General features: G+C 50.9%; 1 protein-coding gene across 1 annotated transcript; it reads left to right on the top strand.

Moving 5' to 3' along the window:
- The first annotated feature begins 3,542 nt into the window (after nucleotides 1-3,542).
- Nucleotides 3,543-24,233, top strand: SLC26A9 (solute carrier family 26 member 9). The gene is made up of 20 exons (XM_033093103.1): nucleotides 3,543-3,724; nucleotides 6,721-6,860; nucleotides 6,964-7,074; nucleotides 7,728-7,903; nucleotides 9,402-9,566; nucleotides 10,133-10,285; nucleotides 10,623-10,705; nucleotides 11,470-11,617; nucleotides 11,900-12,013; nucleotides 12,210-12,287; nucleotides 12,882-12,977; nucleotides 14,660-14,766; nucleotides 15,525-15,594; nucleotides 15,728-15,820; nucleotides 15,958-16,071; nucleotides 16,724-17,005; nucleotides 18,078-18,132; nucleotides 19,256-19,401; nucleotides 20,787-20,858; nucleotides 22,118-24,233. Exons 1-20 carry the CDS (start codon nucleotides 3,600-3,602, stop codon nucleotides 22,163-22,165), a joined length of 2,376 nt encoding a protein of 791 aa, XP_032948994.1. The 5' UTR covers nucleotides 3,543-3,599; the 3' UTR covers nucleotides 22,166-24,233.
- The last annotated feature ends 196 nt before the right edge of the window (nucleotides 24,234-24,429 follow it).

The following is a 24,429-nucleotide window of genomic DNA, read 5'->3' on the forward strand; positions in this document are numbered from 1 at the left end:
CTTCTGTTTGCCTGTGTAAAAGGGAACTCCCCTAGCATGTAGTCCCCATCTATAGAAAGAGTGCCCACGGGGACAGAAGCAGTCCTGAGTCATTCACCTGTGCTCTCAGAGGATTTCCAGTATTACTGTCCCCTTTTCTCCCTCCCTTCCCTGGAAGTGACAACCAGAAATGGTCAGTCAACTCTGGTGTACAGGCTGGAGAAGTCCAAATAAGGAGATATGAAAAGAAGGAGATCCCATCCAGGATGGTCAGGAAAGGCTTCGCAGAAGAAGGGGAGGAGGGCAGAAGGAAGGTGGAAAAGGAGGAGAGGGGAGGAGAAAGAACCTAAGCAGGTCTTAAGGATGGGCAGGTTGAGAAAGGCAGAATAAGTCAGGTCACCTCTGCTAAGGAGGAAAGTGTGGTCCGAGCCCTACAGGTAAATCTGAGCCAAGCTTGTTTGGGGGTGCTGGATGGTGCCTTGGATACAGCCAGCAAATTTACCGAGTCCACCAAAACAGAACCAGATAGCAAAAGGACAAACGTGCCAAAATAAGTAGCTTGGGCTTGATCCTCGAGGAAATGAAGAAACTGAAGGTTTCTGAGCAGGGAGTGTAGGCTGGAGACTAGGAACCTGTGAGCAGATGATTGCAATTGTCCAAGTGTGAGATAAGACTTGCGGGGGTGGGGGACAGCAGAGACTGGAAGGAAACAGCAAGGAGACTGATGAACACCTGAATGTGGAGGCTAAGGAGAGGGAAAGAGAAGGAACAAGTGTTGGGGGTGAGCCTGGGTGACAAGGAGAGAGGTAGCACTGAGGAAGTGGGGAAACATGGCAAGGGGAGCTGCGTTGGTAGGGTTCAGTAGGAACATGGTAACAATCCCCTCCCCGCAAATGGACTATTAAAACTTAGATCGTTTGAGAACTGCCTGGGAAGGGGCTTTAGGGATCATTGCCTGCCAGTTGGCAGGGAATCAAAATCTCCCATCACCCCTCTTCCAAGGGGCTCCCCTCTTCTGGGTCAGTTCCCCCTGAAAATTTTGGCTATTTTTTGCAAGTGGTCTTCAGGGGCCTGGGATAGACCCCTGTGAACCATGAGTCTCTGAAGCCAGGCTGAAGCTCTGGGTTCCTCCAGAGGATCATGTTCCCCACTCATTGCTCCCAAAGGTCCTGCCAGACAAACCACCTGGAGAGGGTAGGGAGCAGGAGGAGCAAGGCCACCTTGCTTCACTGGAGGGTGAAGGGCAGGAAGCCTCTGCATAGTGTCTCCTGAGAGGAAGGAAGCACCCGCCCAACTTAATCATAGTAATCACCACCGTTACCATTTACTGAGTGCCTTTGGAAGGCCAGTCGCTACACACACGATCTCGTTTAATCCTCACAGAAACCTCCTGGCACTATTATTATCCCCACTTACAGATGCAGAAACTGAATCTTTGAACCCAGGTTATTCTGGCTCTAAAACTCATGCTGTTTTCTTTATGCCACTCTGTCTCTCACCTCTCCCACTGTAATGCCTCACAGGCCATGACTCTTACTCAATTCTGCCATGTCTTCAAAACAACATTTATTGATTCACTTAAAAAATATTCGTTGGAACGGCCCGTGGCTCAGATGGTTGGAGCACCGTGCTCCAAACGCCAAACACCACGGGGTCGATTCCCACATGGGCCAGTGAGCTGCGCCCTCTACAGCTCAGATTGTGGACAACAGCTCTCCCTGGAGCTGGGCTGCTTTGAGCAGCTGGAAGTTGGTGAGAGCTGCTGTGGACTACCGTGTGATGCCATGAGTGGCCAGTGGCCATCGTGAGTGGCCAGTGGCCATCGTGAGTGGCCGGCAGCCAGCATGAGTGGCCGGTAGCCAGCGAGAGCTGCTATGAGCTAGTGTGAGTGGCTGATCGACGACTGGCGACCGGCTGCCCCAGCCAGGGGGAGCGCAAGGCTCATAATACCAGCATGGGCCAGGGAGCTGTGTCCTACACAACTAGACTGAGAAACAACGGCTTGAACTGGAGAGCGGGGGGGGGGGGGGGGGGGGGGGGGAGGAAAAAAGGGGGGGCGGAAAAAAAAAGCATTGGTTGAGTAGACACTAAGTGCCTGGGAAGGAGGGCACAGGCCCTGGGGGCAGGTTCATCCCCCTCTTCCCTTCCAGGGCATCATGCAGGGGCTTTGCCAGATTTCCAGCCTGGGCTGACTAAATCTGTGCTGATAGCTCCTGATGAACTTCAGGGTCCCACAACCAAACGAGTGGAATGCACCAGCTCAACCTTCATCAATTTGGGCACAATGTTATAACAACTCACATTTGCATCATTCACATTTTACATAACCTTTTCTTATCGGTTACCTCATTTGATCCCCACGACAACCCTGTGAGATGGCTCTGTTATGCCCATTTTACTGACAAGGAATCTGAGGTTCAGAGAGGTAATGCTGCCCCTTCCACCTCATCAATAAAGCCAGGACAATAAAGCCAGGTTTCTAGAACCTCATTTAACTCACTTTTCATCTCTCCCGTGTACTCCTCCACAAAATGCATCAACCACTCTTCTCTGATAACCTCCCATGCACTCAGGTTCTCCTCTAGGGAGTGAGTCAGCGGACCTCCCTAGCATCCTGCGTGGTTTCTCACTTTCAACTTCATCTCAAATCTTTTGCCAAACTGGCCACAGCTGCTCCACACTCTCAACTCTCAGAAGTCAGCCTTCCCTCTAAGCTTACCCCGTGGCTTTCCTCTCCCTCCTGCCTCCTCCAAGCTGCACCAGGTGGCTTCTCCCAGCTCTGTAAGGTAGGGAGCAGGAGGGGGGGGACCAATGGTTGGAGGAGAGAGGGGGAAATGTTCCTGCAGGGAGCTCCTCTGGACCTCTGGGTCCCTGGCACTTAGCTCTGCCATCTGGGCTCCTGGAACGTCCACAAGGTTGCGCAAAAATGGAGGAGGAGAGAAACAGCAGCACATAAGGGTGGGGAAGAGGTTAGACACAGGAAGCGTAGGAGAGCCTCCTGGGAGCAGAGACTATCCTGATTTCCCCAAACACACCATTGTCCCCCATTACTCAGGGAAATCTGTTGGTAAAGAAGGCTTCTTGAGGTCACCTTAGCCGTTCCCCTGCCTCCAGGCAGGCTGCTTTCTCTATTTCTTTCAAGCTGACTAACTGAATGGTATGAGCCTTTTTGCCAGGGAAACTGAGGTCTGGGGAAAAAGAGGAGTGGCTTGTGGGGGCACCAGGGGCCTTGTGGGGGGAGACAAGAAATAGAGTCAACATGCTGCATCCCAGCTGTGACTCCAGCCCTTGCACTCCCACCTTCTTTTTGCCTGGTGTTCGGTGGAGGTGATGGTGATGTCACAGGTGCCAAGTGCCAGCCACATGCTGAGTGCCAAGCAAAACAGCCAGAGCAAGTGTGTGCATCATCAGTGCCTGGGAAGGAAGGTCATCAAAAGAAGTGAGTCTGGTAGAAAGACTTGAAAGAAGGAAGGGAGGCACCTTCTGAATGGGGGCGGAGAAGACCAGCATAAAACGGCTGCAGCCAGAACTAGAGAGAGAAGGCCCAAGCTGGCACTGGGGAGGGATGCCCCTCATCCTCCCCTTCTCTGCTTCTCCCAAAGCCTGTAAATGCCCCAGACATGAGCCAGCCCAGGCCTCGCTACGTGGTAGACAGAGCTGCATACTCTCTCACCCTCTTTGATGATGAGTTTGAGAAGAAGGATCGGACGCACCCACTGGGAGAGAAACTTCGCAATGCCTTCAGGTAACGTGACACAGAGCCCAGACCCCTCTCCTCAGCTCCCCACCACATTCCTTCCTGCACCTGGCATGGCTCCTGCACCAGTATCCCTAAGACAGAGCTTGGGGAAGCTCCGGGAAGGAGTTGTTCAGAGCCCTGAATTGAAGATCCTACAATCTCACCTGTTTTGAAACTCCCAGGGAGGATGGGAGTAGGAGGAGCAAGGACCATCCACAGACTTAGAAGGACCATCCCTAACCCCCTGCATGAGGTCTTACCATATTCTCAGTCCACTCAAATCCCTTCTGGCCTCTTAAGATGGTCACACTATACCATGAGTAGTGGGGAGCATCAGAGCTTCAATGTTCCGTTCCCTCCTTATTAAGAAAAATCTGAAGCTACCACCACCCCATGCCCTTGTTCCTCTTTCCATCCTAGATGCTCCTTTCTTCTCCAGGTCCAGAGAATGCCCAAAGGCAGCCCTTAAATTCCTGGGCTCTCCTAAAGGGTACCTACCAGGATGTGGTCCCGCCAGCCCCTGGGCTATTTCCGCTCTTAGATCCCTGGAACTGTGATGGTGGGTAGTGAAACCTCGCCTCTAAGGAGGGGATCCATGAGGTACAGGATCCTGAGGCTACGAGCTTCACCTTCCCCCTTCCCAGACTTCTGGCAGACCTCGCTCAGGCCTCACTGTGTGCTGGCTCGCTCACTCCCCGGGAAACAGCTGATTCAGTTACCTGGATTGAGGTCACTGGCAATGGCTGAAGTGGAGATGCAGGTGGAACTGGTTCAGACCGGAAGAATCACCTACTTCAGTTTTCACCAAAAGCCCAGGCCCAACCCTACCTTGCCTGGGAGGCTCCATTTCTGCCCAGTTACAGCCAAGGTATTGGGTGCCCAGTGTCTGGACACTGTACCCCCTGCTGTACTCCTTGGATAGGTGGACTCTGCCAGCCTTGGTGCCCAAAGAATTTAAATTTGGATTGTTTCTCTGCTGGAGAGATGAGGGTATCTGCTGTTGTCCTAAAAGATTAGGATAACGAAAACTGTAAGGGGATGTAGGAAACTAACAATTTCCATGAGACTGCATGAGAGCCTTGAACAGTTCCTGGCACACAGAAGGTGTTCCAATAGATATTTGTTTAATGAATGAATGAATTCTAGAAAGCTAATCCCTCTGCCTACTTCCCTCTTGGCTTCTGGAGTCTCTGCATGGTGTTTGGTATCCGTTTCCAACTCTTCCCTTGGACTTCAGATTGCTTTGCTCATCATACAGCAGACTTACAAGTGAGACTGGACAGGTACCAGCTGTCAAGTGGGTTGTTTTTCTTTCCCTAGCCAGCTCTCTATTCACAAGTCCAGTTTTCCCTGCCACAAACAAACCTAAGAAAGTTCCTGCAGGGCTGGTTCTCTATTCGGACAAGGCTTTAGAGAGGCGTTAAGCTATTTACCACCAGTCCAAGTCCCCGTTCAGCATCCTGGGGATAGGAGGGCCGCCCACCTGCCCCAGAGGAGATTGGGGGGTTAGATGTGGATGGGGATGCTTTTCCAGGGAGTGTTGGTTGGGACAGAAAATCTGTCCAGACTTTACAGGGTACAAAGCATTATCTGTGTGAATTTCAGTCTTGGGTGACATCCAGGGGACCCAGTGTCAGGGAAACTATTGTTGAGCAACAGCAATGAACAGGAATTGGTGCCGGGCAGGAAAGGAGGCCTAATCAAAGCAGGCCAGTGAGTCACCAGATGGGCCCTGAGTATTTGAGTTCCTTCAGCTGGGAGAAGAAAAAGCAAATCCTCCCACCCTTTTCTAGTCATCAATCCCCTGGCTGTCACCCTCAGGTTTGTAGGTCCTTGTTCCTGACGCCCTTGAGTTTCTATGAAAGGACCTGGAGGTGTTCAACAAACAGGGCAGGGATCAACTCTCCCCACCCTGCATTGACCAACGAACAGCTCCCTGTTCTTCCCTCCCCCATGAACTAACAGAGGAAAGAACTCAGTGTTGGAGTCACCACACATAATAGATGGTGGGTCCACAGAGGCGCACCCTGCAGGGACAATGGAATCTTCCTTTGAGGGGAAGTTCTAAGAAAGATGGCAGCAGCTCCCTCTTAGAATGAGTTTCTTTTTGTCTTTTCCTTTTGTTTTTTTTTTGTTTTGTTTTTTTGGTACTGTTTGAACATTTACTGTGAGAATATAGTCGCTTTTCATAGAAGGAAAGGTTGAGCAGCAGCCCTGTAACCTATTCCTTGTTTTTACCAAGGATCCTTGGGGCTGGGTGAAAGGATCCCTGTGCAAAGCCCCTGCAAACACTCTAGTAAACAGAGCTTCTGGTAAGCAAACACATGCTATTTACTAGTAAAAATATAATAGCGAGTCTATGTCTGTACAATACATTTAGCAATACATACTTAGTCTGCCTGGATGGTTTACTGTAAATACATTTTGAACAGAGAGATTTCCAATACCAGCCCAACCTTTTACTTATTCATTCATTCATTCATTCATTCAGCAAATATTTGCTAAGCACCCCAGTGTAATGCACAAGGTATACAAAGATGAATGAAAGAACCACAGTGGAAGAGAGAGATGAAAAGGAAGTCATTACAACACAGGGCACACACGAAACTGCAGGAGCCCAGACAAGGGCACCCAGGCCTGTGTTCAGTCAGACAGGAACTCAGAGAAGCCTTTCCTGGAGAAAGGCCAACTGAGCTGGGGGCTGGACGTGACACTTGGGAGGGTTAAGCCACCATGAAATCCATGCCTTTAAGCTAAGTCTTGTAGACTTTCCAGGCAGGAAGACCTCCAGCTAATGCACACGGCCTGTTGACGGCTCCCAGGAGAAAGTCCCTGCCTTCTCTCCTCAGTATCCCTGCACAGCCTACAGTATGGGCAGTCACCGAATTTTGAATGAATTTTGAATGAATGGATGACCAGCAATAGGATATTGTAATCCCTCCCCAACTCATAGCGTCCAAGCCTGGCAGCACTGACTGGAAATCTGCCCGTTTTCCCTTCAGATTTTCCTCGGCCAAGATCAAAACCATGGTGTTTGGGGTGCTCCCTGTGCTCTCCTGGCTCCCCAAATACAAGGTCAAAGACTACATCATCCCTGACCTGCTTGGCGGCCTCAGCGGTGGATCTATCCAGGTCCCACAAGGTAAGGGGTACCTTCGGCCAGGCCTAGTCCTCTCCCACCCCCACCCTCTGTGGCCTCCATAACCTGCCACGCCCTTGAGCCTTCAATCTCTCATCCTCTGCAGGCATGGCATTTGCTCTGCTGGCCAACCTTCCTGCAGTCAATGGCCTCTACTCCTCCTTCTTCCCCCTCCTGACCTACTTCTTCCTGGGGGGTATACACCAGATGGTGCCAGGTAAGGCCTTTCCCCTCCCAGCAATCAGGATGACCGGAACCATGAGGACGGGGGGGTGTAGAAAAGGGGGTTGGCTGATTTTCCATCTACATTCTCCTCTAGTTGGTGCCAGCTGGTCCTGGAGGGACGGTCACTGTATCAGTCCCAGGTCCTCTGTGACCTTGGAGAAACCACTTAGCTTCTGGGAGCTCAGTTAGCATTACTCGTTCTACCTCCCTTTCTGGAATGTGGGAAGACTTGGCGAAACAAGATTAACTGTATGACATAAAGTGTTAAACGGTTGTGAGAAATTACCATCTAACCCCCAGGCTGGTCCCAGAGGCCACTGCAGGGACATTTGGAGTTCTTTGGTGCTAAGTGAAATGGAGTAAAAGGGCCTGGTCACAAAGCCTGTTTCTGGGTCTGGCCTTGCTTGTATTTCCAAGCTCGTTTCCTCCTGTGTCCAATGAAATAACATTAACAATAGAGGTGAAAACACCATGAAAAGTATAGGTCATGGTTAGATATGAGCAGTGGTGGTTACGCTGAAGAGTAGCCTTGGAGGCGTGGGGCTCCATCCTCTTGGGGGTCAGAGAGCAACAGTGGGCCCCTTGCTGATTTCTATGGGTGTGGTCCAAACCTCTGATTTTTGCTGACTGGGTGGGGCACCACAGGTACCTTTGCCGTTGTCAGCATCCTGGTGGGTAACATCTGTCTGCAGCTGGCCCCAGAGTCAAAATTCCGGGTCTTCAACAATGCCACCAATGAGAGCTACGTGGACACGGCGGCCATGGAGGCCGAGAGGCTGCACGTGTCAGCGACACTAGCCTGCTTGACTGCCATTATCCAGGTGAAGGGGATGGCCGCATCCCTATCAGGGCCCTGCCCCAGGAGGACCCCAGATCACTATGTCCTTGCCTCAAAGCGCCCACTTTGATGTTAAAGCTGATTTAGGGTTCTACCTCCTTCCTCTTCCCCATTCTCAGGGCCACCAAAGACCTTAGAAAGTCAGATATCTCCTTACCTGCAGGTCCGTAAGACCAGTGTTTGCACCTGGTAAGACTGTCCTGAGTTAAGGACTATCTCAAAGACTCACGGCCTCTCTCTGCTCTCTTTCCAGAGCCCAGCTCTCTGCCAGGACAGTCCTTCTGTTCCCTAACGTCCCTTATCCCCCTCCAGCCTCCTCTGCTCCAAGCCACAGCATCAGCTGCACCACGTAAATTGCACTTCCACCACATGCAAAGGAGTCTACTAGGTTTTGTGAAGTAAAACACAACCTGACAGAATGCAAGAATAGGAAGCAACCTTAGAGGGCACCTTTCATTCATTCATTCATTCATTTAGTTAATGTTTCTTGGCTGTTTCACTGTGCCAGGAACTGGGTTAGGCCCTGGGGATAAAAGATAAGTAAAAGAGAGGCCCAGATCTCAGGAGATCCCAGCCCAGCAGCGGAAGTAGCCATGTCAACAGATAAATTTATAGGCAGTGAGATAAGCAGCATAATAGAGCTATGTACAAGTAGCTGTGGGAACACCAAGGAGAGTCAGGGAAGGCCTCTCCTCAAAGAAAGAAGGTGACATTTGACCCACGTCTTAAAGAATGACTAGAAGTTGACCAGTAACCAAATGAACAAGGCATGAAAAGATGGTCCGAGCAGAGAAAACGTACCCCAAATTACTGAGTCCTCAGAGAGTGTGAATTAACCAGGGAATGGCAAGGAGTTGGTGGGGTGGGGGCATGCTAGAAGGCAGAGGGCTTGTGGGGAGGCTGGAAAGGTAGGCAGGAACCAGACAATGAAGTCTGAGGTCTGTCCCCTAAGCAGCAGCTTTGACCATTTTGACCAAGCATTATTTGGGCTACAGAGAAGGTGACAGGTGGGAGGTGGATTAGAAGGCAGGAACCTGTTGGGAGACTATGCAAGGCCCAAGCAAGACAGCTGAGGAACTGAGAGGGACATGGAGATGCGTGGACTTGAGGAACATTTCACCAGGGCAAAATTAACTAGGCTTGGTGATAGATGGGATGTGGGAGGTGAGGGAGGATGACTCCCAAGGTTTTGGTTGGCCAATTGGGTGGACAGCAGTGTCATCCACTGAGAGAGGAAACACTGGGGGAGGAACAGTTTCATTTAGAGATGAGGAAACTGAAGCCAGAGAGTTGGAGTGACAAAGAGGCTGGTGTCATAAAGGGACCAAAATCTGCTGGCACACTAAAGGGCAAGACAAGGTCATGAGGGACTCATTTCCCTGGAGCTGCTGTTGCTCAGGGCTGCATAGAACTCCTGTCCCAGGTTTGGGTCAGACAGGTATGGGAGCTGCTGACCCTCTTGGTCATCCCCCCTCCCCCAGATGGGCCTGGGCTTCGTGCAGTTCGGATTTGTGGCCATCTACCTCTCCGAGTCCTTCATCCGGGGCTTCATGACAGCCGCTGGCCTGCAGATCCTGATCTCGGTGCTTAAATACATCTTCGGCCTGACCGTCCCCTCCTACACAGGCCCAGGGTCCATCATCTTTGTGAGTCTGGGACTGCTCTCCTGAAATGGGAAGGGGCTGGAGCAGACATAAGGGCAGAGATCACTCTTTTAAGAAGTTGTGAGCTTCTCATCATGAGATGCTCTCATGCAAGGGCCAGCTGACATTTGGAGAGGATTCTGAGGAGATTCGCACGTTGGGTGGGAGGGCCAAACACATAACCTTGAGGGTTCAAATGAGGTGTGGGAGAGAACTGGGGTTCTCTGCGGTTAAACCCTACAGAAAAGCAGATGTACACTCTCCACCAGTTCCCTGTTCCCGTGTCTAGGAAAGCCTTTTTTAGTCTAGTCTCCATCCCTCCTACTTTAACTTGACTCTTTCTGGAGAAAGAGAAAGGGAATCAGCATTCCAATTGCAGCACAAGCTCCAGACGTGCCGTTGGGGAGAGGGTGGTGGAAGATGGTACGGAGTTAATGTCCAGGGCCTGGGCTCTGCTTTGGTGTGTGTCCATGAGCATCGATGACCTCCCTTCACTGGGTCAGATACCCAAGGTTGGGGTGGTATGGGAAGAAGGGAGGGAGCCCATGAGCATGACACTCTCTCCCCAGACCTTCATTGACATTTGCAAAAACCTCCCCCACACCAACATCGCCTCGCTCGTCTTCGCCCTCATCAGTGGTGTGTTCCTGGTGCTGGTGAAGGAGCTCAACGCTCGGTACATGCACAGGATCCGCTTCCCCATCCCTACCGAGATGATTGTGGTAAGGACCTGCCTGGGGCTGGGCGTTGGGCGCCAGGCTAGAGAGGCCTTGAGGAAGGAATCCAGCTCCGGCCAGGGCCAGGGAGCCCATATCCACCCTCACCCCTATCCACCCTCACCACCACCTCCACTGCCAGCCAGGGGCACAGAAAGTCAGGAATGAATCTCTTCCATCCCCCTGAAAATGACTCCCACTCTTCCTGCTCCTCAGGGTGCTCCCCCTGAAGGAAGCAGGGAAGTAGGATTTGGGGTCTCCAGGGAAAAATGAGGTGTGGGAGAGGCCCCTGCCCTGACCCCAACTTCAAGCCAATCCCCATTCTCCACTTTGGGGTTTGCAGGTGGTGGTGGCAACAGCTATCTCTGGGGGCTGTAAGATGCCCAAAAAGTATCACATGCAGATCGTGGGAGAGATCCAACATGGGTGAGTCTGGGGGCTAGGAGGCTTGGCGCCACCCCCACAGTACTCCCCACCAAAGCCTGGGCTCAGAGGCCAAGCTGAGAGGAACTCTGTGAAAGTGCATTGTAAACTCTGACACTGACCAGCTGTGAATTACTACTGTTTCTTATTATGAAGAGCCATACAACCAGCCAATGCTGGCTATCTTATGAACAGTGAGTTTTAACTGCCACATCCCCCCAAAAAAAGTCTCACACAGTGTATGCTATTAAAGCAACCTCTCTCTGATGGGTCCTTGTTGGCTCTTTGCCCTGTTCTAATGCATTGGCTCTTTTTATCCGTGTGGACAGGAAGTATTAGGACGAACCAAATTCATTAAGCATCCGCTCTGTGCCAGGCACCACACGGGGCCCTGAGAGTGGACTGGCAATGCTGTGCTCCAGAGTAGGAATAGGTGAGGGGGAAGATCACAGCACTCGGGGTTGGGGGGCTGCAGGCTGGTGAGCGCAGAGTCCAGGATCTGCGCATGAACAGATGAGGCCCTGCCACTTATTGGCTCTGTGACCTTGGACAAGCCAGGTCCTCTAAGCCTCAGTTTCCTGCTTTGTCAATGGGAGTGATGGCAGCTGCCCTACAGCGTTGTACTCAGGATTCAGCTTGAAAGGGCAATTCACGTGAGACCCTGGCACACAGTAGGGCCTTGCTGGTCCCTGTGGGTTGCTGAAGGACTCAGTGTCCTCCCTCTCCTCACACCCTTGGGCCCTGCCTCCTCTCTGGCTTCTTGGCAGGTTCCCTACTCCCGTGCTGCCTGTGGTTTCACAGTGGAAGGACATGGTTGGCACAGCCTTCTCCCTGGCCATCGTGGGCTACGTCATTAATCTGGCTATGGGCCGGACCCTGGCCAGCAAGCATGGCTATGATGTGGATTCTAACCAGGTAGGTCTAGCCACCCTTGGCAGAGATGAGCAGGATGGGCCAGGGCCCACAGAGGCCTGGCAAGGGGTACCTTGGAGCTCTGGATTGAGAGGAGTAAGACTGCCTGCCAGTGAAGAGGGGTCTCTAAACCCAAAAGCTGACCCCTGATTGGGAGTGTATGGCTTTATAGCAGTAAGTCACATCCTAGGCCCAAGATCCAGCTGCATGGCCAACTAGGTTTGACTCACCCTGCTGGCCCACCCCCTGTACCCCCAACACCCAATCCTTCCCCTGTCCCCACAGGAGATGATTGCCCTGGGCTGCAGCAACTTCTTTGGCTCCTTCTTTAAAATCCATGTCATTTGCTGTGCTCTTTCTGTCACTCTGGCTGTAGATGGAGCTGGAGGAAAATCCCAGGTGAGCGTTGTGCCAGGGGAATGTGTGTGGGGTGGGAGGGGAACAGATCGATTGCCTCAGAGAATCCCAGGGACCCATAAGCCAGGCCAGCTGCTTCTCCAACCTTCTCTCCTCCCGAGTCTCCACGTCACAAAATGTGTTTATTGGAAATAAATCAAAAGCGACACTGCCTATTCCCAACTCTTTCTCGGAATAGGTGGCGAGCCTGTGTGTATCTCTGGTCGTGATGATCACCATGCTGGTCCTGGGGTCCTATTTGTACCCTCTCCCCAAGGTAAGAGCCCAGCAGGAGAGCAGAGGCCAGTGGAAGAGTCAGTAAGAGCAACCCCTAAGAGTTGTGCAGTACTTTACCTATTACAAAGTGCTGTCATTGTCATACTTTGTCCTAATTACAGTCTGTGAAGTAGACAACACAGGTTTACACTCCCCATTTTACAGGGGAGGGAAACTGAGGCTGCGCGAGTCTAAGTGATGTGCCCGTGGTAGCACAGCTCACCAGTTCAGGGCTGGCCCCAGACTCCAGCCTTCTGACCTCAGGGTCGATTCCCCAGTCTGTTGACAGGTTCCCATGAGCACCAGCATAGCAAGGCTCTAGACATGGGCCGTTTGCGGACAAGGGAAGAGAGGAAGGGCAAGCTGGGGCCAGGCCATGCCCCATGACTCCAGCACCTGCTCTCTCCAACCCTAAGCCTGAGTGCAGAGATTTGGGGGCTCTGCATGGGATGTGTTCTGGAACTCCAGCTCTGTCCTGCCAGGCTCCAGGGCCAGGTGTTTATACGAAGGACAGGAAGAAGGGAACACCCCAGTGAAGGAAGGACAGGAAGAAGGGAACACCCCAGTGACAAGGAACAATGTTCTGCTTTCTCAGTCTGTGCTAGGAGCCCTGATAGCTGTCAACCTCAAGAACTCCCTCAAGCAACTGGCCGACCCTTACTACCTGTGGAGGAAGAGCAAGCTGGACTGTGTAGGTACCGTGCGGCCTCACTACCCGTCCGTACTCTGCCCTCCCCCAACCCCACAGTCCTGTCAGTTCTCCCTGTGGGTGATCCCTCACGTTGGCTGCTTCCTAATTCACGTAGCCAACTGCCAAGAGCTCAGGTTTTGGAGAGAGACACCTTATGTCCAAATCCTAACTCAGCTGTTCACAGGCTCTATAGCCTTTAACCTCTCCGAGTCTCAGCTTCCTCATCTGTGAAATGGATATTTTATACTCTCTACCCACCCCTAGGGTTGCTGCTTATGAGGAAGAAATGAGACAATACAAGTAAGGAGCACATTGTCCGAATTGTATCTTGTGTTCAATAAAACTTAGCTATTATTATTTTAATAATAATAAAAAGCAAAAACGAATCATTTAAAAAAATTATAACATAAAGCCAGGGTCTTAAGCAAGTTACTGGACTTCTCTGGAGTTCCATTTCCTTATCTGTAGTGAAGGTGACAGTTATACCTGCGTCACACACTGGTTCTGAGGATTAAATGAGATCATATGGGGAAGCGCCATGTAACCAGAGAACACTCTGCAAGCGTGAGTTATTGTTATGATTAGTCAAATTCCCACTGTATCTTCTACTGGACAATAGTAAGGAGGTTATCACGTGTTGGTGACACTGCATTGTGTCCACTTAAGCTCCACCATAACTTATGAGACAGGACTTACTAACCTACTTTTGAGGCGATGAAACCAAGGCTCAGGGAGGTAAATAACACCTTGTCAAAGGCCACAGAGGTAGTAAGTGGTACAATCAGGATTGGAACCTCAAATGTTGGACTCCAAACCTCTAGGCTGTACTGTCTCTTACGGGAGGACGCTCACCTGCACCGTACGGGAAGGAAACCCTTAAAGCCAGAGAAGTGAGTGAGAGCTCCCCAGTGAGTGAGTGATGAGCATAGGAGAAAAACAATGTCCCAATCACCAGCCCACAGGTTAGCGTTTACCCCACCCCAGTGGTCCCGCCATGGCAGTTAGTTCCTGATATTGAAAGAGCTTTCGGTTCCCATCTGATCCTCATAATTCTCTATGGAGTTGAGCAGATTTATTTCCTTTAGACAAATTTGGGGAACACTAAAGGACCATAAGGAGCAACTATCAAAACTGAATCCAATCCTGCCCCCCCCACCCCCCCCAGGCCCCAGGCCGTGAGTGTCACTGAACCCGGCAGGCATATGCATCTTACTGGTAGACAGAGAAAGGGAAGCACCCATGGGGTACCTATCACTAGGCGAGGATCCTAACATTCCTTAACTCTTTAATCCCTTCGTGAAGCAGGTATTGTTCCTGCTAATATCATTCCCCCTTTGTGGATTAGGCAACTAAGACTCACACACTAGCTCGAAAGTGTGAGAATGAAATTTAGAACTAAGAACTGACCCAAGTCTCTTGCTCTTCTCATTATGCCATGCCGCTTCCCTGTGTGTGCTGGGCTTGTCTATTAAAAACCAGACAAGATCAGGGAGCCACACTCAATCTAAGGGAAATGGGCAAAGGTAACAACAGCACAAAAACATAAAACAGTGCAAAACTTCCATGAAAATGGAAGGGTAGATCTGGGTTGTTTTAGCAGAGAATGGCCTTGGCTAATACAGGAAGACTTCCTGAAAGAGGCAGTTTTCTCCTCAAGCCTACTTTGATATCTCTCCTCACAGTGTGTCTGGGTGGTGAGCTTCCTCTCCTCCTTCTTTCTGAGCCTGCCTTACGGTGTGGCAGTAGGTGTCGCCTTCTCCATCCTGGTTGTGGTCTTCCAGACCCAGTTGTAAGTAACAGCCCCTCCCCTCAAGACACAATGGGGGGCCCCTGGGCCAGCCTTCCAAGGGCTCCCATGCCAAGGCCTGGCCCAGACCACCACACCCTGCTGCCTCGGCCTGGCACTGGAACTGCTGCCAGACCTCAGGAGAGCTCAGCCTAGCCAGGACTGTGGCCACAGACTGGGCTATCTGACTTCCCATATCCTGAAAACCCCAGAGGAAGCCATCATGGTCTTGGAGGGCTGGGGGTCCAGAGAAAGTAAGGGAAGAGCAGGTGGGTAAGACTCAGTGTCTTTCCAAAGGCACTGCCAGACCCCAGACCAAATGAGACCCCACCCCTGGAGAGTATGAGGCCAAAGGACAGATGCCGTGTCCTTCCTGTAAAAGATTAAGTAGAATTGGCCAGGGAGTCCAGGCCAGGGCAAGAAGGACACTGAATCTTAGGGAAACCCTGCCTTCTCTTCTTGAGAACTCAGGACCAGGAAGTGATGACTTCGAGGCCACTTAAGTTTGTCATCTTGTGTACCTCCACCCTTCTCCCTACTGAGCCCATCTGAGAGCTATGTCAAGGGCCTGTGCTTCCTCTCGTTATAGCCCAGCCACAGGCCACCAGGCATGCATCTGTAGTGCAGAAAGGCAAATACAACACGCCTAGGGGTGAAAAGGGACACTCTCCTGCCCTGCCTCTGCCCCAGCCCCCACCCAGCATCTCTCCAGGCCTATCTGATACGAGCATTAGCTTATGGTTTTCATTTTCTTCTTCTAGTCGAAATGGCTACGCTTTGGTTCAGGTCATGGACACTGACATGTATGTGAATCCCAAGACCTACAATAGGGTAGGTGATCCAAGTTTATGACCGCCCTCTTTTGCCCTGCCCCCACCCCAAATAAAAGAAGGTTTAAAAACAAACAAACAAAAAAAGCTAATAGAGACATTTCTGCTACCTGAGCTCAGTCTCCCTGTCACAGGTCCAGGAAATCCAGGGGATTAAGATCGTCACTTACTGCTCCCCTCTTTACTTTGCAAATTCGGAGATCTTCAGGCAAAAGGTCATTGCTAAGGTAAGGCTCAGTCCTCTGGTGACCAGAAGAGCTTGCCAGAGAGTGGCCAGAAGATGGAAAAAAGGGGCCGGGAGCCAAGGGCAGGCTGCCTCCAAAGAGGGTGGAGGTCAAGCCTGCTGTTTCCTCTCTCCTTACAGACGGGTGTGGACCCCCAGAAAGTATTACTGGCCAAGCAAAAATACCTCAAGAAGCAGGAGAAGGGGAGACTGATGCCCACGCAACAGAGGAAGTCTCTATTTATGAAAACCAAGGTGATCTGAGGCTAGGAGCAGCCAATGCCCCCTCTCCTGCCCTCTCTGATCTTGCCCCCTGGTGCCTCACCTCCCAGCACCCTTCGAGGCAAAGAGAGAAGTCTCTGTGGCCATTACCTGGTGGTTACTGAGCGTTCTTATCCTTGGTGAAGGGCTGCCAGCTCTGGGGTAATCACTGAACTCCCATGTCCTCCCCCCATTCTCTGGCTAAGGTAGGATATGGCCTGTGGACTTTGACCAATCCTAGAAGGGGAGGCACAGTAAATTTTCTGGGGTACCCAGCCAACCCAGAGCATCAAGGTAGAGATGGGTTTGGAAGTTCTGGGGGGAAGCAGGCAGGAATGGACAACTGCAAGGAACTCAACTGTTTCCAAAGGGGCTTTGCCCCAGAGCAGAGTGGGCTGTGGCTTCAGTGCCTCCCTTGGAAGGCTCCTCCAACTTTGTCTGGGTTGTGAGAGACCGAACTGCAGGACCTGCATAAGGAAGGGGCTTTGAGAGATTCCTCTTCCATGGGGATTTCAGGCTTGTAGTCACCATGACCAAGCTCAGTGATTCCCCTCTACCGACATGTTCCTTGCCCTGGCTTCAGCCACAGTGAAGTCTGGTTCAGTTTGCTTGTCCCTGACTCTACCCCCACCCCACCCCCCTCTAGACTGTATCCCTGCAGGAGCTCCAGCAGGACTTTGAGAACCCCTCCCCAACCGACCCCAACAACAACCAGACATCTGCTAATGGCGCCAGTGTATCCTACATCACTTTCAGCCCTGACAGCCCCCCAGCTGCCCACCGTGAACCGCCAGCCTCCGCTGAGGCCCCCAGTGAGCCCACTGACATGCTAGCCAGCGTCCCGCCCTTCGTCACCTTCCACACCCTCATCCTCGACATGAGTGGGGTCAGCTTTGTGGACTTGATGGGCATCAAAGCCCTGGCCAAGGTGAGGTCCTTGGGCAGAGGGAGTGCTGGTCACCACACACACACAAACACCCTCACCCCTGCTCTCCCACACTCCCTTTCTTTGGAGTATTCATTCTGACAAACTGAGAGAGGACGTGTGCCAAAGAGACTAAGGCCCCTAAGGATCCCTTTCCCCCAGACATGACCAGGACTGGAGGCTCTGTGTAGAGCAGGCCCAGACAGCCTAAGACAAGAAATGTCTGGGGAGGGAGATCAGAGTTCCAGGCCTACTATCCCACCCTGCCTTAGCAACCCTCTCTAGCAGAGAGCATCCCAAGTTCCTTCTCAGAACACCAGGAACCCACCCCACAGTCTTGTAAGTTCAGTTTGGCCCTGCTTAATGTCTGCTGCTCCTTTCTACACTCACCCAGATATTCTAGCACGAGGTGGTTCAAACCAGCCAAGGAGAGAAGAAATAATATGCGTGCCCCACATCCTCAGACCAAGCAGGCAGCCCTCGGGGCACCTTGAATAAATGTATTTATCTGACAACTTTTCAGCAGCCACCTCCGATAGCTAAGTCAGCCAACCTCAGAGCTCGCTCAAATCAAGAAGAGCTGAGGGGAACAGTGAGCATAAGGGCTGATGTCACCATCGGCCAGCTGTGCAGAAAGCTCCAACCCTAGTGAGGGCTTGGCCTGTTTTCTGGCCTGCACCTGGAGTTGAGGTGGACCTTGGCTGAAGCCCTATGCTCTCTGGACTGCAGGCCTCCCCTGCAGCTTCTGCCTGAAGCCACAGAGTCACAAAAGATTTGGAGTCTGGGAATCTAAGCTACTGAAAGAAACAATCTGTCCCCATCAGAAGAGGCCATGGTGACTTTAAGTGCCCACCTCCTTGGCAAAGCCCCACTTCCTCCCCACTTCCCAGAGAAGCCGTCAGCCAACACTCCAGTGAGAAGTGGTGTGCTTTGCTGCTATTTTTATCTTTGGCTGCCGGGGCTCTTGGGGTTGCTTATTTGTTTGGCTTCCCCTCTGAAGTGCATTTTGTGAATCACTTTTGAGACCCACTCAGAACATTCCTTTCCTTTTGCCTCCCTACCCCAACACTTCTAGCTGAGCTCCACCTATGGGAAGATCGGTGTGAAGGTCTTCTTGGTGAACATTCACGGTAAGCGAAGGAAGCCATTTAGGAGACTGAAAGGCTGGCAAAGAGGTGGGGTGGCAAAGGTTGGAGGGATGCTGACCAGTGAAGGGGATGGAAATGAAAGAACCCATATATTTCCCCAAACTACTGTCTCATAAGAGCTTCAGACACAAGTGACCAGAGACTGTGGCCAGATTGTATAAACATGCCGGGATCTCAATAGCAGAATGGGAGATCATGGAGTTAAAAAGGACAGCTAGGATTCTAATTTGCCCCACCACTAATTTGCCATGTATTCTTGGCCAAGTCACTTTATCTGTCTAGGGATCAATTGCCACCTATGTAAAATGAGGGTGTTAACTAGGTAAATTTGGGGATCTTCTCCAAATCTGAAAGTCCATGAGTAAGCATAAAACACATACCGCAGTTTTATGTGCACACAATCTCCACAGGGCACATATATGCAATCCCGAAGACATGTCCACATAGCAGTGGACTGTCACACCGTTAGCACGTATGCAAGGATGTGGACACACAGACACACAAGAGAATGTGAAAGGGCACATACATACACACCCCACTGCGCACAGAGTGTCGGAGTCCTTCCGGGGGGGCTGCCTAACTTTAGAACTGGCCTGAGCACATCCCAGGCTCGGTGGAAGCCCCGCTTGGGGAGAGAATCTGCAGTGGCAATGAGGTGCTGTGCGTGGGCTCCGGAGTTAGAATCACAGGCTTCCTCCCACCCTCACTGACACTCCTCAGGAAGTCAGCTCTAGGATGTGGTAGGAGTGGGCTAGGCCACACACTGGAAGTATCAGGAAAATTCTGGGTAAACAAAAGGAAGGATGGACCCTCAGGACATAGAACTGGCAGCAGCCTCCTCCTGGAAGTTTTAGCCTTTCTTTCTCAAGTTGCCACAAAGTACCTACTCCCTGAATCAAACTGCTTCCTTCTGCCTTGGGTTGAAGGTTCAATTCAGCATCCACAAGCTCATGTTGCCCTCTGCTGTCCAGAATTGATATTGCAAGGCCAATCCATAACCCTCAGAGGACACCGCAAGGGCACAACCGCCAGACCGCTCTCTCATTCTCAACTCTAATCCACAAGGGCTGTTCTATTTCTGAAGGTGGTCTTTTCCTCCTTCTAGCCCAGGTATACAATGACATTAGCCATGGAGGTGTCTTTGAAGATGGGTGTCTAGAGCGCAACCACGTCTTTCCCAGCATACATGACGCAGTCCTCTTTGCCCAGGCAAATGCCAGAGAAGTGGCCCCAGGACATGACTTCCAAGGGGTAAGGTCCAGGCACCTGGGGAATCCTAGACCCCAGGGCATTGAAATAGCAGAACCAGGGGGCATTAGAAAGAACACAGAAGTTCTGGGTTCCAAACCAATCCTGATTCTGTTTCCTTACCTGTAGAATGGGTACCCTAAACCAGCATTACCTGCCTCACAGGGTTTTTCTTGTTTTTGTTACAGAAATAATTAATAGTTATATCTGTTAGGTCACTCGAAAGCACTTTGTATATTATAAAGTCCTTCATTAATATTAATGTGCAGGTCACACAAACCCCAGAGCGTATTAGCTTATGCCTGGCGTTCTGACATCGCTCACTCCTCCTCCTTCACTGTTTCCAGAAGAGACTTTGGGGGAAGGAGGGCAGTGAACCTGTTCACTTCAATTTAGCAGAGCTTGGAGATTTCCGGCTGGTGATAAATGAGAGGCTGGATCTGAGTTTTGTCTCAGTTTCTTGACATTTAATTTACTAGCTCAGTAGTGGTATGCAAATGAGCTACAAATAACATTGTCTAGGACTCCAGAAAACTGAGGAGGCAGAAAAAGCCCACCCCACTGAGGTCCCTGCCCAGGCCTCCCCAGCCACCTCCAGGGCTTCCTCTGAGCTAAGCCCCTGCCCTTGGCCTCCCAAGACTTAGTGTCCCAGCCCTTGCTAAAACCCTCCGCTGCCCCCGGTGAGTCATGGAAAGGCTTTTCTGGCCCTAGAGCAACGGTTTGCTCTTTGCTTTAAGACACTGGTGAAGGTGAAGCCATCTGTTCTAAGTGCTGAAAGACAGCCCAGGAACACATGGGACCTTGGCTCCCGTCCTCAATATGTAGAGGGAAACTGTGGAGGCATTGGGCTTTCTGGCTTCATGAACCTTGTCCACACAGCAAAAAGAGGGAGATTCTGGAAGAATTCTTATCATTTGTTATTGTACAAATAATGTCCTGTTATTATAGTTTATATATATAGTATATTTACATATTACAGAATATATGCACATATATAAATACACACACAAACACACACACCCTTTTTTAACAGCATGGTAAGGTAGAAAGCCAGCAAAGCAGATTCGATTATCCTACTTCTACAGATGAGGAGACAGAGGGAAATGGATTCCTTGAGGTCAGGCAGGTAGCCTTCGTCCTTGTAAGCTAGGTAAACCTTCCCTGCCTCTAAAATGCCTGCAGAGGGCAGACCCTGATGCACATCTGTCTGGTGTAAGGGGGGAGACCACAGTGGTGCTATATCTTGTGAAGCAGGTGAGGGAGGAGAGGGAAGAGGCAGGAAGGCAGTTATGCATCAGAAAACATGGTGCTCACTAGGACCCTGCCATTTGCTCCAGACTTTGTTGTTCAGTCAGGGAGCTCATTCTGTACTGGTTTCCCCCCTCTAGGCTCCAGTGGACCCTGAACTCTCCCTGTATGATTTGGAGGAGGAGAGCCCCAGCTACTGGGACTTAGAGCAGGTAAACTGAGAGGCAGGGTGGCGGATGTGAGAAGGGGAAGGGAAGAGACCCTCTCAAATCCAAGATGTTCATGCGGCTGTCTCACCTCCAGGCCAGAACAATCCGTCACCTGGACAGCAACAACGCGTCTTTCTCATCTTTCTTTTAATAGCAGATCTTAATTCTTCTCACTGCCTGAAAAGGCATCACGGGGGGAGGGAGAGACACTGGACCAAGTCTACAGAAAGAATATCTATTCTTAACTCTCCAACACATCAAGCATGTGATCCTGAGCAAGCCACACAACACCACCGGGCCCCAGTTTTTATCATTGTGAAATAAGGGAAATATGGGTAATGTCTGTCCCACATAGCTCACAAAATTAGCAGGGGATTCATTTGTTCTTTCATTAATTCAATAGGTCTTTATGGAGTGTCTACTGCTTGCCTCCACAGTTGCAGGGTGGGCATACAGCCATGAACAAAACAAAGACCCCTGCCCTTAGGAAACTCATAGTCTGGTAGGGTCAGATGAACTCTAGGGTGTGCAAATTCTAGCAGAACAAATATTACTGCATGTGGACAGGCCTGAAGATCTGAGAGCTATGCAGATGGGAGGGGTTAGTATCCCCATAGGGCCCTGTGGTCCGGACATGAAAAGTACCACTACCCCAATGCCCTGAATTAAAAGAAACTAGATAGAAATAACATCTCACTTTGCGGGATGTTATTTCCCATTCTTTGTGGACTTGAGTTCCATGGTCTTCTGAGCACACCTCTGGGAGTGTTAATGGCATGCAGGAGACATTAGGAAATACAGCCAGAGACACAAAGATTTGGCAGACTGATTTTTGGGCCCCCATGGAATCTCCAGCACATTCCAAAATCCCTGTCAGGACCAAAATAGTTTATCAGAGCCAGAAACGACTTTAGAGCTTCTGTGCTCTCGTTTTACTCATTTTTCTCATTGAAGAAAATGAAGCTACCAAAGGGTGTGGGGCAGGGGGACATGTGAAAGGTCACAGAACACAATAGGAAACTCCAAATCAGATTCCAAGCATTTTCTCCTGCCACCCCTGGACCAGTCACCTCTTAGGCTTACCCTGCCTCTCTCCTGTTCTCAAACACTCACACACACACACACACACACACACACACTCACACATACACTCACAATGCCTCTTTCTAGCCAGGGTCCATAGGGTCACCTCTTGGTCACAGCTACTCTGAACCCAACAGGTCTAATGCTATTCCTTCCACTCCCCTTTCCTTCTCCCACAGGAGATGTTCGGGAGTATGTTTCATGCAGAGACTCTGACCGCCCTGTGAGGGCCCAGCGGTTCCCATGCTGCCCAGAGGGCCTGGCACCTGGGACTTCTTGAAGGATGAGCCTGGGATCACAGTGGGTGGCGGGTAGAGGAGAGCACCTCCACCAGGACTTCTGTTCTTCTCTCTCCATTTCCTCCTCCTCTCTTGTTCCCCTGCCTCCCTCGTGGCGTCTCTAGAGCAAGCCAATCTCAGCAGCAGGGAGAGCCACCTCTTCATCCTTCTGCTGACCCTCAGGGCCCTGGCCAGCAATGAGCAAGACTGCTGCTCACTCCACTGTACCCATCCCTGCCCTGCCTGTGGCAGCTGACGGGAGTCCCTGACTGTTGGACTTGAAGCATGTGCCAAGAACAGAAGAGAAAGTATGACTGCTGACCTAGAGTGCAAGCTTCGAAAGAGTCCTTGGGCTTGCATGGCTTGGTGTCAGATGATGTCATGCTGTCACAAGACACAGGGATGAACTTGCTTAGGACTCTGTGGCTTGCCCCCTCAAGGTGCCAACTCTGTTCCTGGCAGCCCTCCACCTTTGGGACCATGTGCTTCCCACAACCCAAGAATCTCTGTTTTGGTGACTGCCCCTTCTTCCTCATCTTCAGGCTGCTGAGACCTCCCTCCTATTGAGCACATCAGACTCAAGACTGGGGAGTAGACAGGGCCCTCAAGGCCACCAAAGCTACCTCCCCAGGGGCCGTCCACCCATAGCTGCCCCAGCCTCCTGAAACATCACTTCCCCTGCCCTCAGGGGCTGCTCCCTTCCAGTTGAGATGTAGAAACCCTAAAGGGAGAGGGGGGTAGCTGGCAGAATCCTCTGGGGGGTAGCTGGCGAGCCTAGCAACAGGTACTAATTATTCTGCATAAAAACTTTTGGGCATTCCTCTCTGTACTGGAGACTTGGAGAGGGAAGGGTGCTAATGCCAACTTATAGCAAACTGGTAGGACCCGGGTCCTAACAGTTCCCCTGACCTCAGAGCCTATCAGGGAAAGGCCTCCCGCACTTGGGAAATCTGCCTTGTGTTTCCTTACTTGGCAATTAATTTAACTCTCAATTATTAGCTTGGGGCCTGAATCCTTCAGCCAAGAAAGGTAGGAAGCCCCCCAAGGACCAGCTATATCCCCCAGCTAGTTGTAAAACATGGAGAAGGGCTGACCCAGATTGGGTCTTCCTCTATAGTGATTCCTTAACGAACTCAGGACCTGAGGCCACCTCCTTATAAGAAAGGTGAGAAGAGGGGTTAAGTCCTCTATGTATATAAGGAGGTAACTAGAGGAACCCCACTGTGACTTGAAAATAAATAGCTTCCATGTGCAAATGCTTGGGAAAATTTCCATGGACATAACACAGAAAACCTTTTGGGCTCTTGCCACTGCTTCTCCCAAGCTCTTTCAACGTCATGACCCCTGCTCAACAAGTTGGGCTCAGCCAGCCTGGAAAAATGTCTTAAATCCTAACTTCAGCCTGACCTGCATTGTGTGTCTGTGTATTAAGTGAGCCATTCAGCTAGCAAGTCTTAGAATTAAAGGAGAAGGTGCTGGCAAAGAGCCAACAGATTCTTCCCCTAAGAGCATGGCTTCTCTGTGAATTCATTGTGCCATCTGCCTGCCAATGGAACTCAAAAGTTGGAAGGTGGAAGACAATGTTATCTGGGATGCACCATGCCCAGCACCCAAAGTGCCAAATTCCAGGAGGACAAGACCTTAGCGAATGGCAACTCACCCTCCCGTACTCTACCTCCTTTATAGTCTAGCTCAGGCCTAGGAGGTGGGGAAAGGTCACAAAGTCACAGGACATCCCAAGTTAAAAGGTCCCTTTCGAACCAAGAATCTAGATCCCTTGAGGACTTAATGAAGTCACCATTAACTGCCAAGGCAGCCCCAGACCTAAATGGGATTGCTGACTTACAATGGCCTGGAGTTGGGATTCAAGTGGGAATCCTGCAACATGTCCAAGGTTCTACGAGTTCTGACAATTAAGTTCACAAACTCGTTGCAATGCTATTGCTAACCTTTTGTGATATCAGAGGAATTATTCATTATGAATCTGTACCAACTGGACAAACCATTCATCAAGTTTACTATTTGGAAGGCTGCGTGAAAGAATTAGACGACCTGAACTTTTCACCAACAATTCCTGACTCTTGCGTCACGACAATGCACCAGCTCACAGGGCACTGTCTACGAGGGAGTTTTTAGCCAGTAAACAAATAACTGTATTGGAACACCCTCCCTACTCACCTGATCTGGCCCCCAGTGACTTCTTTCTTTACCCG

This window comes from Rhinolophus ferrumequinum, chromosome 22, assembly GCF_004115265.2.
Source record: "Rhinolophus ferrumequinum isolate MPI-CBG mRhiFer1 chromosome 22, mRhiFer1_v1.p, whole genome shotgun sequence".
In the NCBI taxonomy this organism is placed as follows: Eukaryota; Metazoa; Chordata; class Mammalia; order Chiroptera; family Rhinolophidae; genus Rhinolophus; species Rhinolophus ferrumequinum.